Genomic DNA, 16,276 nt, shown 5'->3' with positions numbered 1-16,276 from the left:
TAGACATATAATAAACAGTAACATTTAAACATGTGGCAATAATGAGGAAAAAATATTTAACCATTTGTCATTAATAACCTCTGGGAAGAGAGTGAAATGAAAAATTAAAAAGAATAGGGGCGCCTGGGTGGCTCAGTCGGTTAAGCGTCCGACTTCAGCTCAGGTCACGATCTCACGGTCCGTGAGTTCGAGCCCCGCGTCAGGCTCTGGGCTGATGGCCCAGAGCCTGGAGCCTGCTTCCGATTCTGTGTCTCCCTCTCTCTCTGTCTCTCTCTGTCTCAAAAATAAATAAACGTTAAAAAAAAAAAAATTAAAAAGAATAAAGGTGGGATGGCTGGGTGGCTCAGTCTGTTAATGTCTGAGTCTTGATCTATGCTCCGGTCATGATCTCATGGTTCATGAGATCGAACCCTTCTTCAGGCTCTGAGCTGACAGCACGGAGCCTGCTTGGGATTCTGTCTCCCTCTCTCTCTGCCCCTCCCTTGCTTGCTCTCTTTCTCTCTCAAAATAAATAAATAAAACAAAACAAAAAAGAATAAAGGTTAAGAACTTATACAAAAAAGCTGTCCACAACTAGATTCACAGTAAACTGTGCTGCTCCCAGAGAAAAAATGTGCCGCACCAGAGAAAAAATTCAAGGCACATCCATTTAAAAAAGAATTTGATTTTCTCCAAATCAGCAGGTCAGCACCCTCCAGGAGACCCAGTTCTTCAAACAAAGGCCTCACCAGCTGGTGGCAGCCATCTGCTCACCAGGCAGCTCCCTGGAACTGGGGACTGGCCATGGTCCAAGATAACCCCAAAAGATTGAATCCCAGAGTTTCTTGGGTGTCTGGTGACTCCAAGGCATTGTAGAAGGTCAGAGAGCACCCGGCAGAGAAGGCACGCAGATCGCTGACCAGGAGGCTATCCGTGCTCCCGTGCACGGAACTCTCTTCATCTGTCTCTAGGATATCCAGTTTTACCAAACCCCGCAGGGCACCTACGCTCCGCCTGTGATTGATGGATAGGATCACTGTCTAACTGTCTTTTGGTTTAGGTTAATGTTTTCATCCTACTCTGTGCATGTCCTGCCTGGATCTAGTCAGCAGGTCTGTCTTCGCATGGGAGCTCCCAGGGGTCAGGCCTATGGCAGCTTCACTCTCTCTGTAATTGTATGACTGAGCACTCAGAAAGCAAGGAATATTTGATAATGATGATAAAAGTATTTTTACTAGGTCTTAGAAGAGAAATAAATACAGTGGTACTAATTTTTGACATCTTAATTTTCCTCCTTCAGATGAAACTACTATTTTAGTTTTATTACTAAACTAAATACATTAAACTCATTCTAAGAGTCAAGTAAGTGAGCCATGAATATACAAGTCCCTGCTGCTGGGCCTCTGTTTGGATATTCAAAGTCAACCTACAGGCCGGCTGTCTAATCACAAATTAGTGGAAAATTCACTGCTAAATCAGGAGTTATTTTTTGGGCAAACTTCCCCATGGAAAAAATCTTCATCAGGTTTAAAATATCAAATGGCACAAGTTTTCTAATCCACAGTAATGTATACATGACTCTCCTTTTAACATAATCACCATTTGTTTTGTATCTACTGCTTATGAAAAAATGCCCTACTTTACATTCATTATATTTAATCCTCACAATTTTACATATGAGGAAACTGAGGCACAACGAAGTTAAATAATTTCCTCAAGGTCGTAGAGCTAGAATAGAATGAGCGAGGATATGAAGCTAAGTCTTTCGAACTCCGGATTCTCTGCGCTAGACCGCCGGTTGAGGAGGCTGGCCTCGCGAGTCACAATGATCTGCGTTGAAATCTGCGCTTTATCATACTGTTAACATCTCCGCACATCAGATCCCTCATCTAAACAATGGGCATAATCACAGCAGCCACCTCACAGAGTTTTGGGGAGAATTAAATACAGCCTGTGAAAAACTCAATCCAGGGCCTGACTCATAGGAAGTGGTAACCATGGGGTCACAGCTCCTACGTGGCTCCAAAGAGATTAATATATAGTAGAACATTTACGAGGAGTCCACACCGGGACAGAGACAAAGTCTATGACATTTCCCTGAACCACCTCTGGGATGAGGGTTTGGATCAGAGCGGCCGGAAGGCAATGATAGGATGTATGCAAACTAGTACGAATATCACACACAGCACACCCGCTCCACTCGCCACACCAATTTCCCCAGTTTAAGGCGACCGTGACAGGTAATCTGATTTCCCTCTGCAGAGAGAGGAATATCCCAATACCGGACTCAGATGTTTTTATCTTCCTAAGAGGGCTTGATAGCCGTTCAGTGCAGTCTTCAGTGTTAGGAGCCCACGATGAGGTCAAATCTTAGAAAACAACCTTCACGGCACACTGGCAGTCAACCTGCATGTGTGCCCATGAGCTTGACTTTCTGTCCCATGACCTTGGGGGCACTAGCTGTGAGCTTCTGGCTGCGGCCCAGCACTGCACTTGAGCATTACCTCTCCCCCTCGCCCCTGCTACAGAAGGGGTATCACTCCCCGCTGTGCCATTGTGATTTAGAACAAGAAATATGTATTCGGTCTTCGTGCCTGTTTCTTGCACAGAGCTCCCACAGCTCTCAGCATCTCCCAAGTGAGAAGAACAATGTGGGCATCTCCATATTCATAACAAACCCCTTTCAACCACATCCGAGTTTATGTTAGAGAGGTGACTTGTGGAGGGGCGCCTGGGTGGCTCAGTCAGTTAAGTGGCTGACTTCGGCTCAGGTCATGATCTCGCAGTTCCTGAGTTAGAGCCCCGCATCAGGCTCTGTGGGACCCGGGACCAGCCTCTGAAGTGACAGCAGGGGAGGAAGGCAGTCCTGCAGGACTAACCTGTGGGACTGGACACTATTTCCAGGCAGACAGTGTCAGAACTGAGTTACTGCTTGGGGGTGTGAACACACATCTCACACTCCCTCTACTGGATCATCAGTGTTTTTCTCGTGCACTGGCTCACACACGTGTCATGATTTCTCTCATCTTCAAAGAAAAAGGAAACCAATCTGATTCCATTTCTCTTCAGCCACGGTCTCATTTTCTCTCCTCTTTCCCCCCATTTTCTTTTGCACTCACTCTAATTAGGCTTTCACCCCCACTGCTCCATCAAAGAAGCAATTGTCAAGATTGTCGATGATCTCCTTATTGCTGAATCCAAAGGTCAAGTCTCGGCCTTGACTCTACCTGATCCGTCAGCAGCCTTTGATAGAATTATCATTCTTTCCGGAGACCCAGGCCCCCCCCGGGTGTCTCACTGGCCATTCCCTCTCTGTCTCCTTTGCTGACCAGCCTCCTCTCCCAACCCACGGCATGTTGGTCTTCCCTCCCTACCTATTCTCTCGGTGATCTAAAGGGGTCACAGGACTTTAAACAGAACCTAAGTGCTGGCAACTTCCCCCAGTTATGACTCCGCTGGGAATTAACTTTTCCCTGCACTCTGGACTCAAATGCCTAACTTCCTGCTCAGCTTTTCCATCTGGACATCAGCGTCTCGTGTGATACGGCCGAGGATGGCTTCCTGATAGTCCTCCCAAGTTGCCCTCCTACCACCTTCCCCATTTCAGTACGTGCAAACGTGATCAGTCCTTCTAGTTGCTCAGGACAAGAACCTTGGCTTTGTTCTTGACACTCGACTTTCTCTAGTGTTCACGTCCATCAGCAAATCTTACTGGTTCTACCTTCAATCCTTTGCCAGACCAAATCATTTCTTACCCACCGCCATTGTTAACCGTCATCCTTGAACGAACTGCTTGAATGGTCACCTACGTTTGGTGCTATGACATGCTCCCAGATGTTCTTTTCAGGACCAAGGCTGCTGGGAGTGTCCTCTGCTGAGTCCTTCCCCAGACGGTACTCAGCAAAAGGTGGACCGCCTCACCCAAGATTACGACCCCTCTCCACAGGCAGCCACATCCAGTGACTGATGCCTCTGTGAGCACAAAGCTTGGCACCCGGCCTCAATTCAGAATATCTCTGAGGGGCTATCCCAGCTTCAGAGCTCCCTCTGAGATCATCTGAGGACTCGTATGCATCATATGCTAGAGGTGTCACGGCTCAATGTCTCCTTTTGCCACGTCCTGATTCCCTCACTCTCTTACAGGAGCACTTCCCAACAAGCTTCCTGAGAACAAATTTTTACCTGGAGTCTGTTTTCCAGACCACGTGACCTAAGATGTCTCCTAACTGACCTTCTTCATACTGTTCTCAACATGGCAGCTAGTATGATCCTAATAAAACAGGTCAGATCATATCACTCCTCTGCCAAACATCTTCTAGTGGCTTCCATTTTACTCAGAATTAAGGACAATAACTTGTCCTGTATCCTGACGTGAACTGACCCCCCCACCACCTTTCTGACCCAATCTGCTTCCATGCTTTCCCCTTCCACTCTGCTCTAGCCACAGTGGCCTCCTTGATGTCCCTGACCATATCAGGCTTGCTCCCACCACAGGGCCCTTGCACGTGCTGTTGCCTCTACCTGGAATGAGCAACCCCCAGATGTTCACATGGTTTAGCTCCCTATTTCTTTTTTTCTTTTTGATGGATACACTTCCTTTATCAAGGATGACAACCTAAAAAAACCCCAAACCCCAAACATGTAAAAACCTGGGTGCTAGAAATACAAACTCAATTCATTCAAATTCAAACTCATCCAGACTCTGGTCACAAACCCTAGTGAGGTGCACTAGAGCACCAAGTCAGGGAGAGGGGGACATAAGTGAAGCCAAGAGAAACAGTAAGAATGGGGGGGGGGGTTCCACGCTCCCCTAGGGATCACCCTCACAAGTGGTACCTCTACCAGTGACAGTGAATACCCACCAGGCCCTTACCTTTTGACCCCCACCCCATCCCGGCCCAGGGCTTTAAACACCAGTCCCAAGTGGCTTTCCTTCCCCTGCTCCATTGTCACTTGCTCAGGCTTCCAACCTCACTCTTCTCCTCTTCCGCACCCTTCTCTGCAATTAGAAGGGGGTCAGGGTACTGTGCGAGCTGCACTGAGGCTGGGGGCCAGGGGAGGCAGGGTGGAAATGGAGTGCACAGGGCAGAAGGGCTGTCCAAGAACCCTCTCTTCACAGGATCCCAAACTGCACACCTGCTTCCTCTTCTGTGTCCACTCAGGTCTGAGAAAGTATCCTGTACTCATAAGCAGCTACCTGGAGAGCTGCAGGTCAGAGAAGGGGAGGGCTTGCTGGCTGGCACTGGTAGGAGGGCTGGGGGGAGGTGGTGGGCTGGCTGGGGGAGGGGGCAGTGGTGGGGAGGGCTTGCTGGCTGGCACTGGTGGGCTGGCTGGGGGGAGGTGGTGGGAGGGCTGAGCTGTGGGGGGAGGTGGTGGGAGGACTGGGGGGAGGTGGTGGGCTAGCTGAGGGGGAGGTGGTGGGAGGGCTGGGGGGGAGGTGGTGGACTGGCTGGGGGGGAGGTCGTGGGAGGGCTGGGGGGAGGTGGTGGGAGGACTGGGGGGGAGGTGGTGGGAGGGCTGGGGGGGAGGTGGTGGGCTGGCTGGGAGGGAGGTGGTGGGCTGGCTGGGAGGGAGGTGGTGGGAGGGCTGGGGGGAGGTGGTGGGCTGGCTGGGGGGGAAGTCGTGGGAGGGCTGGGGGGAGGTGGTGGGAGGACTGGGGGGGAGGTGGTGGGAGGGCTGGGGGGAGGTGGTGGGCTGGCTGGGAGGGAGGTGGTGGGCTGGCTGGGAGGGAGGTGGTGGGAGGGCTGGGGGGAGGTGGTGGGCTGGCTGGGGGGGAGGTCGTGGGAGGGCTGGGGGGAGGTGGTGGGAGGGCTGGGGGAAGGTGGTGGGAGGGCTGGGGGGGAGGTGGTGGGCTGGCTGGGAGGGAGGTGGTGGGCTGGCTGGGAGGGAGGTGGTGGGCTGGCTGGGGGGGAGGTCGTGGGAGGGCTGGGGGGAGGTGGTGGGAGGGCTGGGGGAAGGTGGTGGGAGGGCTGGGGGGCAGGTGGTGGGAGGGCTGGGGGGAGGTGGTGGGAGGGCTGGGGGGAGGTGGTGGGAGGGCTGGGGGGGAGGTGGTGGGAGGGCTGGGGGGAGGTGGTGGGAGAACTGGGGGGAGGTGGTGGGCTGGCTGGGGGGAGGTGGTGGGAGGGCTGGGGGCAGGTGGTGGGAGGGCTGGGGGGAGGTGGTGGGAGGGCTGGGGGGGAGGTGGTGGGAGGGCTGGGGGGGAGGTGGTGGGAGAACTGGGGGGAGGTGGTGGGAGGGCTGGGGGGAGGTGGTGGGAGGGCTGGGGGGGAGGTGGTGGGAGGGCTGGGGGGGAGGTGGTGGGAGAACTGGGGGGAGGTGGTGGGAGGGCTGGGGGGAGGTGGTGGGAGGGCTGGGGGGAGGTGGTGGGAGGGCTGGGGGGGAGGTGGTGGGAGGGCTGGGGGGAGGTGGTGGGAGAACTGGGGGGAGGTGGTGGGCTGGCTGGGGGGAGGTGGTGGGAGGGCTGGGGGCAGGTGGTGGGAGGGCTGGGGGGAGGTGGTGGGAGGGCTGGGGGGGAGGTGGTGGGAGGGCTGGGGGGGAGGTGGTGGGAGAACTGGGGGGAGGTGGTGGGAGGGCTGGGGGGAGGTGGTGGGAGGGCTGGGGGAAGGTGGTGGGAGGGCTGGGGGGGAGGTGGTGGGAGAACTGGGGGGAGGTGGTGGGCTGGCTGGGGGGAGGTGGTGGGAGGGCTGGCGGAAGGTGGTGGGAGGGCTGGGGGTGGGGGCAGTGGTGGGGAGGGCTTGCTGGCTGGCACTGGTGGGCTGGCTGGGGGGAGGTGGTGGGAGGGCTGAGGGGGGAGGTGGTGGGCTGGCTGTGGGGGGAGGTGGTGGGCTGGCTGGGGGGAGGTGGTGGGCGGGCTGGGGGGGAGGTGGTGGGAGAACTGGGGGGAGGTGGTGGGCTGGCTGGGAGGGAGGTGGTGGGAGGGCTGGGGGGGAGGTGGTGGGAGGGCTGGGGGGGAGGTGGTGGGAGAACTGGGGGGAGGTGGTGGGAGGGCTGGGGGGAGGTGGTGGGAGGGCTGGGGGGAGGTGGTGGGAGGGCTGGGGGGGAGGTGGTGGGAGGGCTGGGGGGAGGTGGTGGGAGAACTGGGGGGAGGTGGTGGGCTGGCTGGGGGGAGGTGGTGGGAGGGCTGGGGGCAGGTGGTGGGAGGGCTGGGGGGAGGTGGTGGGAGGGCTGGGGGGGAGGTGGTGGGAGGGCTGGGGGGGAGGTGGTGGGAGAACTGGGGGGAGGTGGTGGGAGGGCTGGGGGGAGGTGGTGGGAGGGCTGGGGGAAGGTGGTGGGAGGGCTGGGGGGGAGGTGGTGGGAGAACTGGGGGGAGGTGGTGGGCTGGCTGGGGGGAGGTGGTGGGAGGGCTGGCGGAAGGTGGTGGGAGGGCTGGGGGTGGGGGCAGTGGTGGGGAGGGCTTGCTGGCTGGCACTGGTGGGCTGGCTGGGGGGAGGTGGTGGGAGGGCTGAGGGGGGAGGTGGTGGGCTGGCTGTGGGGGGAGGTGGTGGGCTGGCTGGGGGGAGGTGGTGGGCGGGCTGGGGGGGAGGTGGTGGGAGAACTGGGGGGAGGTGGTGGGCTGGCTGGGAGGGAGGTGGTGGGAGGGCTGGGAGGAGGTGGTGGGAGGGCTGGGGGGAGGTGGTGGGAGGGCTGGGGGGGGAGGTGGTGGGCTGGCTGGGGGGAGGTGGTGGGCTGGCTGGGGGGGAGGTGGTGGGAGAACTGGGGGGAGGTGGTGGGCTGGCTGGGAGGGAGGTGGTGGGAGGGCTGGGAGGAGGTGGTGGGAGGGCTGGGGGGAGGTGGTGGGAGGGCTGGGGGGCAGGTGGTGGGAGGGCTGGGGGGAGGTGGTGGGAGGGCTGGGGGGAGGTGGTGGGAGGGCTGGGGGGGAGGTGGTGGGAGGGCTGGGGGAAGGTGGTGGGAGGGCTGGGGGTGGGGGCAGTGGTGGGGAGGGCTTGCTGGCTGGCACTGGTGGGCTGGCTGGGGGGAGGTGGTGGGAGGGCTGGGGGGGAGGTGGTGGGAAGGCTGGAGGGGAGGAGGTGGGCTTCCTGGGGGTGGGTAGGCTTGCTCGGGGAGGGGGTAGTGGTGGGGAGGGCTTGCTGGCCGCTGCTGGTGGGAGGGCTGGGGGGAGGTGGTGCGCTGGCTGGGGGTGGGGGCAGTGTGACAGCCTCTTCCTGTGGTCCAGGCTGCTGCCCAGCCCAGGCAGGCAGGCACCATACTGCCTTGGCGGGCCCACGTCCGCCTGCTACTCCCCGCCATGGGAGTCCGCAGCAGACTCAGCGATGATGTTGCTGGCTGTTTTAGCAAGGGTGAGGAGCACAGGGCCCTGCTGCTCTGTGAGAGCGGAAGGCAGGTTGTGTTAGTTGGGCTCAGCTCCACTGGGGGCTTTGGAAGGAGGGCTGCTGGGGTTGGGTCACGTACCTAGTCCCCTACTTCCTACATGGCTGTACTCAGGTGTCACCTCAGTGAGGCTTTCTTTGGCCATCCTACTTACAAGTTCAAACCTCCCATCCTGTGCAGCTCCCACCTTCCCCCCCCCCCAGGCTCCCACCCTCCCTGTGGCTCCCACCCTTCCTGAGGCTCCCATCCCCCCTGCAGCTCCCCCTGCCTAGACTTTCTTCTTTAGCACCTACCACCATCTACATATGATGCACTCTGTTTATTTACAATGTTTACTGCCTATCCCCCAATAAAATGTATGCTCCATCAGGGCAGAGTTTTTCTTTTGTTCCTTGCTGCATGCCTAGAGCCTGGAACAGTCGGTATGTAGTAGGTACTCAATGAATAAACGAATTTTAGAAGTGCACATTTCAGGGTGCCTGGGTGGCTCAGTTCATTGAGCCTCTGGCTTTTGATTTCAGCTCAGGTCATGATCTCACAGTTGTGAGATCGAGCCCTGTGTTGGGGCTCAGCGTGGAGCCTGCTTGGGCATCTCTCCCTCTCTCTCTGCCCCTCCTTCACTTGTACAAGTCTCTCTCTCTCTCTGTCTCAAAATAAATAAACAAACATGAAAGAAAAAGAAATGCACATTTTAATTCATGCAACTATAATCAAATTGTCATTTATGACTCATATCCATTTAAAGTACCATAAACCCACAAAGACATACCTGGGCTACAAAGTCTATTATTCTTCCTTTGATGTGAACCTCCTCAAGAGGAACTGAATTGCCAGAGAAATCCTGAAGGCCAGACTTGATGTTGCTGAAAGGTTTGGCATCTTGTAACTGATAATCTACATATTAAAAATTATAATGTTAGCTTTTAAGACCATCCCTGCACTATCTTTGTTATCTGAATCTTTATTTCTTTCCCTTCCCCCTTCATACAGTATATTTTAGGAAAAATGGACAAGTAGCATTTTATGATTTTCAGTAGTCAATTCTGTAAAGTAAGTAAACCCATATGAGAAAAATGGGGGCAGCATTTATAATAGACACATTAACTTTTTAATCTACAGATTCTGAGGAGTCATCTTGAAAATTTAGAATCATGCAATTACTTGAAAGACATACATTTAAACATACACACAAGCACACAAAAGTCTTAAGACTATTTAAATAAGTGTAGTTTATGCATGAATCTAGATAATGCATTCCTTGGCCTGCAATTTTGATTGGTCACTACCATTTATTGTGCCACAGAAGCATGTAAGACCAATATGAGACTGCTTAGACATTCAACCCAAGGAACACTGAATCAAACTTAAAAAAAAATATTTTAAATAAAATAAAAGCAGGGGAGGGGCAGAGGGAGAGGGAGACACAGAATCTGAAGCAGGCTCCAGGCTCTGAGCTGTCAGCACAGAGCCTGACGTGGGGCTTGAGCTCACAGACTAGGAGATCACGACCTGAGCCGAAGTCAGACGCTTAACCGACTGAGCCACCCAGACGCCCCGCTAAATCAAAGTTCTAATATAGCATATGAAAAAAAAAAAGTTCCCCTTCTATACCAGGTGGTACAAGAATACACATATAGTTAGATATGTAAATATATACTCTCTTGCCAGATATTTAATTTAACGGCTCTAGGACAGAAAACAGGAGTCATTTGCTTATATGTGAAGTCATACATTTCTGATAAAAAATAATTGGATCACAGTTGAAAATGTTAATGTGTTTTGACAACGCTATAATAAATGTTATAAATAGTGTGGGCTTCTGATTTTCTGAGAAGCTCCCATCCTCTCATGTATTTCTACTAAGCTGCACATTACAACCTTGGGGGGATGCCTTCACCTGAGGCAGATACTGATCTCATACTCAACACGGAAAAGCTGAGGCTGCAGAAGCTTATGCAGCTTGTCCCATATTGCACAGCCTAGTAATCAGCAAGTCGACACTAGAACCTGGGCTTCCTGGTTCTAAAGCTGTGTCTCTTGTCTACTCCACCAACCCCCCTGACACTTCTTGCACTTGGCATCTTAAATTGCTTCCGTGGGTTTGTGGCCCTGGCCGTCTGCAGGTGTGAGAGTTCAACGCGGTATGTTAACAAAGTAAGATGTAATTTTGAGAACACCTAACCTCTCTCAAGTATCCTGGTTTTTACTTCTACAAAGTAAAAAAGGAAATAGAATATTTATGTATGAGTTCCCAGATACAGTTACTGAACATGAACATAAATTCCTCTAAGAATAAAATGTTTGAGTTCTATAAATATCACATAAAACAGCATTCAAGAAAATTGTCTTACCTTCAACCTTTGAAAAATTTGAAAACTCAGGTCTGGATTCTTCTAATTCAGTAGTATTACAAGGATGAAAGTCCTTTATTTCATCTCCGGGTAGGCAAAATTTAATGATATATTTCAATTTAATCTGATTGGTTTTATACACAACAAATTCATCATCCTAGAGCCAACAGAAATTAATAGGTATGGGGACAAATCCTTTATTGGCAAATGTTTTCAGAAAAGCAGATTTTCAGGTTTGCTAATTTAGAAAATATTGAATTCAGGCAGCCATAAATATGCAATAATTATTTAAACTTAAGCATATTCAATAAAAACAGGAGCTCTCTGCTTGTTTCTTGAAATAAATACCTCGAAGTCCGTGGTGACAGTGGCTGTTGCTCGAACCCCATGGACACTGTCATAACCTGGTGGTGCTTCCGACAAGGAGAAGTCTTTTCTGTGTAAGTCCGCACACTTTCCAAGGGCTACGTCACAGACAGCCAGGAGCCTGGTGCCATCGGTCTCTCCCGGGTGGGAGTACTTAATACCGGTACTGCGAGGGAAAGGAAGTCCATGTTTGTGACTTATGGTTACATGGCAATAATATTTTAGTATCCATTATCCATCTCTATATGTGAAATATTGTCTCAACGACTTTGCTGGCAGGATGTTCCAGATTTTACTGCTATTAAAATATCTCTGAATGGTCAGTTTAGAACTTTATTATTCACTTACTTGTTTCAGATGTTGCCTTTCTGTTGTGCAGGTAGTGTTCAAAGTACTTTCTTTCAGGGATGGATGCATTCCCCTGTTGCCTCAAATCTTTATTAACTACTAAAACACATACATTTTGGTACAGCAAACACCAAAGTGACGAAAGATAAGGAAAACCCCCCACCTTATTAGTTAAGAAAGAGTAGATTACTTCTGGGCACTGAAGCTCAGAGAGAACATGAAATACCAGGTAAGTAAGAACTGGTCAAAGGGAAAGACAGCACTGGTATTCTCACAAAGCCTTCTGAATCCAGATGGAGAAACAAAACTTCAAATGACATCTAAATGAGAGATTTTGTTTTGATTTTCTTCAGGACTCAGCAGCTTTAAAAAAAGCAACTTTTCTCTCTGCTCCTCCCATGCTCACTCTCTCTCTTAAATAAATAAACTTAAAAAAAAAAAAGCAACTCTTGTTATTAAGGAGCATAGGCTAGGACACCTTTGGAAGCAACATTTTTGGGACATATCTTTATTTTTCCAAATATCAAGACCCAAATATAAAAGTGTTGCCTGATGACCCTTTGTTCTATCCCCTCTAAGACTTGACTCCCCCCTCTTTTTTTGAGAGAGAGTGAGAGATCGAGAGCACGCATGTGCACAAGTGGGGAGGGGCAGAGGGTGAGGGAGAGAGAGTCTCAAGCAAGCTCCACGCTCAGTGGGGAGCCTGACATGGGGCTCAATCCCACGACTGCAAGATCATGACCCAAGCAGAAATCAGAGTCAGACACCCAGCTGACTGAGCCACCCAAGCTCCCTAAGACTTACTCCCTTTTATTTAAAAAAAAAATTTATATATTAACAATACTTTATTTTTAAGTAATCTCTACACCCAATGCAGGGCTCGAACTTTCAACCCAGAGATCAAGAGCCACGTGCTCTACCGACTGTGCCTTCCAGGTGCCCCAAGACCTGTCCCCTTAAAAAAAAATAATCAATTTCCCCCATTTCTCCTAAAACTTGTTTCCCTGTGACTGCTGAGCCTGTGACCCTTGACTTTACCTCCGCTTCCTCCCTCTCCATCCCCCACCTTTCTCAATGGCTGCCTCTATCTGCTTGCTTGTCCATCACCCTTCAGCCTGTTGCAGTTTGGCTCAACTGAAACCACTCTGTCCAAAGTCACCAAGGACTTCAATTTGGTTAAATTCAAAGGAATCCCAATTTGTTAAAAAAAAAAAAAATCTTAACATTAAAAAAATTTTACTTTGAAAGATTTGTACAGAGGAAAGAGCATTTATACTATAAGTGTTAAGTTTCAAGAACAATGATAAGACAGGCAACCACATAGCTCCTGCGAAGCTTAAGAAACAGAAAAGAACAGGAGCGCCTGGGTGCCTCAGTCGGTTAAGCACCTGACCTTGGCTCAGGTCATGATCTCACGGTTAGTGAGTTCAAGCCCTGCATCGGTCTCTCTGCTGTCAGCATGAGCCAGCTTTGGACCCACTGTCTCTCTCTCTCTCTGTACCCCTGTTCTGCAAATGTATGCATGTGTGCCCACTGTCTCTCAACAATAAATAAACACTAAAAAAAAAAAAGAAAAGAAACGGAAAAGAACATCATCAATATTTCTACGTTGCCCTGTGGCATTCCCTTCCCTGCCACCCAGAGGGTAATCTAATCGCTATCTTGTGTTTATGTGTATATTATTTTTTCTTTCTTTTACAGTATTGATGCATAGATATGTGTTCCTCAACAGTATGCTTAGTTTTGCTTGTTTTCAAACTCTGCATACATATAGAATCATAGAGCAATTATTTGCTCCACGTTACCTTCCTAAGACGCCTCCATTTGGCACGTGTGCTGTAGTACACGTGTCTCAACTGCCATATAGGACTCCATGTAGGCCGACACCAAAATTTTTGGATCCATTCCACTCTTACTGGACATCTGCATCATTTCCAGTGATCTTAGTTTTCTTGGCCATTTGTGTACATGTCTCCTGGTCTATGTAGACTCACTAGGGAAGTGATTCTCAACTCAGGCTGAATCATCCAGGGAGCTTAAAAACCTCACCCCTACACATCCTGATTTAACTGATCTGGGGTGAAATCAGCACCAGTGGTGTTTAAAAGCTCCTCCAGGTGGGGAGGTGGGTGGGGCGATGGGTGAAATAGGTGATGGGGATTAAGGAGGGCACTTGTGATGAGTACTGGGTGTTGCACAGACATGTTGGATCACTAACCTGTACACCTGAAGCAAACATTACACTGTGTTAACTGGCTGGAATTTGAATGAAAACTTTAAAAGAAAGTCCTTCAAGTAAAAAACATAAAAAGATAAAAATAAAAGCTCCAGGTGATTTGAATGTGTAGCCAGGATTGAGAACGGCTGCTTCCTGGTTCCTAGTCCAATCTATAGGATTCCTAAGTCACACCGTTAACTATGCTCTTCAACTACAGCAGGTGATGCCAACATTTCCTCAAGAGGGCTTATCAGTTTATTGACAGTGTCTGAGAGTTCAGACTGTTCTAGAGACTTACCAACACCTAGAGTTGTTGCTTTTGTTTTTTTTTTTTTTTTTTTTGCTGATAGGTATTAAATGGTATATGATAGATGAATGCATATTCTTGATTAGTAACCTTTTCAAATGACATTGTCCATGTGTTTCCTCTTCTGTTAGGTTCCTACTCATGTCTTTTGTCCATTTGCTTTTTGAGTTATTTTTTTCTTATGGATTTCCATAGGAATTCCTGAAATATCCTGGATAATTAATTATCCTGGCCTGGCCTGAACCCAGGGTCCATCATTTAACTAGGTCTGTGACTTTATGCAAGTTACTTAACCTCCATCAATCTGTTTCCTTGTCACGAAATGATGTCACAATACCACCTGTGAGGTTTATAGACAATGTACGTGAAGCACTTAGTCCGGTGCCTTGCACAGGGCAGATGTTTAATACCCTGTGGCTATTGTGGGGATAGATTTAAATATTAACAAGGATATTGAAGATGAAATATTATTCTACACACATAGAGTTCATTTACAATAGATAAGACACAACTTAAGTTGTGTAAATGATAAGTTGTGTATATAATGTGTATAAGCACATGAGAGGTCATGTGCTATAGAAGTTAAGATCACTGGTCCTGGAGAAAGACAAAATGCTATGTGATCTTGGGCAAGATACCCTCACTGTCACTCAGTGTTCTCATCTGTGATATGGGATAATAATAGAACTGACCTAAGAGGGTTGTTGTAAGGATTAAGCAGGTAAATATATGTAAAGACTCTCAGGATAGTAAAATCAAGGTGATTTAAAAGAAAATTTTCCCAAATATCCACCACAAAAGACATATTTCTATGGTATACTGAGAAAACTGGTTGCTTTCACCGATATGTTTCTTGGATGAGAAATCCCTTACAAAGGAAAGATGGAGGAAACCACATAGCAACTACTTGGGTATAAATCCTTGGTGATGGGTGTGAGTAACATGGTTAAGACATCATGTATAGTATATGTAATATACTAACCTGAGTGAATCGCTGAAATATATCCCACTCCCAAGATTTCCAGTGTCTGTTCTCTTTGTGCCACGATCTTCAACTACTTTGGGTAAAAGCAACCCACTAAAAAGAAAAGGACATTAAAATGATTTACTAAAATAAAGGGTATTTTTAATTATAGGGTCATAATTCTAGCAAAGACAGGTGCTATTCAAGGAGGACATTATGCTAAGTGAAATAAGCCAGACACAGAAAGATAAATACTGCATAACCTCACGTATATGTGGAATCTAGAAAAGTCGAACTCAGAACCAGAGTGCAGAATGGTGGTTTCTAGGAGGTGGGGGTTGGGGAAAATGGGGAGTTGTGGCTTAAGAGTATAAACTTTCAGTTCTAAGATAAAGAATAAAAATAAATTATCTTTGCTAAGAGTAGACCTTATGTTCTCACCACAAGAAAAAAAGATAACTATATGAAGTGATGGATGTGTTAACTTGATTGTGATAATCATTTCACAATGTACATGTGTACATGAAATCATCATGTTATGCATTTAAAAATATCCCCTTGTACAACCTAAATATATACAATTATCATTTGTCAATCACACCTTAATAAAGCTGGAAAAAAGACACCAATTAAAAAGACAATAAATAAATAAAGAGCATGAAATGAAAAGAAAAATGTATTTCAAAGGAATCTCACAGAAGGATTTCTAGGTGCTATTCACATGACCCAATCTATGGTCAGTTTCTCATCCCTGTCTTGACCAGCCTGGAGGTGCTGGGCATTCTTCCTGCCTTGGGTCAGGGTTCTGACTCCAACCTGCCAATGTGGAGCACTCAACAGAACCATGTTTAGGCCCAATGCTGACTGCGTTTCTCCCTGGCTCAAGAACTTACACATATCCTACAGGCCTTCTAGCATTGCTAAGAACTCTCTGCAATCAAAGTTAAACCCTGTTGTCTCTGAGAAGGTGGGTAAAGGGAGACTTCTGCGTTTATTACATGAACATCTCCAGTTTGAATTTTGTGTTATGAAATGTAATTACCTTTGTAAAGTGGTTTTTGGGTTTTAGTCCTACTTAAAGAGTATTAAAAAAACTGTCCTATTTTTCAATTAGTACCTTTATATTTTCATTTTTCATTTTTCAATCTTTGTTCCATGTGGGGTTTATCTACGTGTGAGGAATGAGGTAAGGATCCAACTTTGTATTTTTCCAGGTACTAATCTGTCCCAATACATAGTATTGAAGAAATTATCTTTCTTCCACAGAAATAAAAGCTACTTTTATCATGTACTAAACCCTCTATGTTTTTGCATTTACTTTTGGATTCTTTATTCTGTAGAATCATCTTTTTGTGCACACCTCACTGTTTTAATTAACACAGTTTTATAACATGTTTTTAGTGTCTGGTTAATTCTTCCTCATTAATCTTCTTTTT

General features: G+C 48.8%; 1 protein-coding gene across 2 annotated transcripts in view; it reads right to left on the bottom strand.

The window, feature by feature from the left end:
- PARP4 (poly(ADP-ribose) polymerase family member 4) overlaps positions 1 to 16,276 on the bottom strand; it is a 110,532-nt gene that overhangs the window by 66,487 nt on the left and 27,769 nt on the right. For both annotated transcript variants that reach the window (XM_042927340.1, XM_042927939.1), the window contains 4 exons: positions 14,859 to 14,954; positions 10,986 to 11,169; positions 10,638 to 10,794; positions 9,056 to 9,180 (listed from right to left, as the gene is read on the bottom strand). In XM_042927340.1, the coding sequence (XP_042783274.1) occupies positions 9,056 to 9,180; positions 10,638 to 10,794; positions 10,986 to 11,169; positions 14,859 to 14,954 (562 nt within the window). The remainder of the gene's footprint in view (positions 1 to 9,055; positions 9,181 to 10,637; positions 10,795 to 10,985; positions 11,170 to 14,858; positions 14,955 to 16,276) is intronic.

This window comes from Panthera leo, chromosome A1 (genome assembly GCF_018350215.1).
Source record: "Panthera leo isolate Ple1 chromosome A1, P.leo_Ple1_pat1.1, whole genome shotgun sequence".
NCBI lineage: Eukaryota > Metazoa > Chordata > Mammalia > Carnivora > Felidae > Panthera > Panthera leo.
This window is presented reverse-complemented; position numbering and strand designations above follow the sequence as displayed.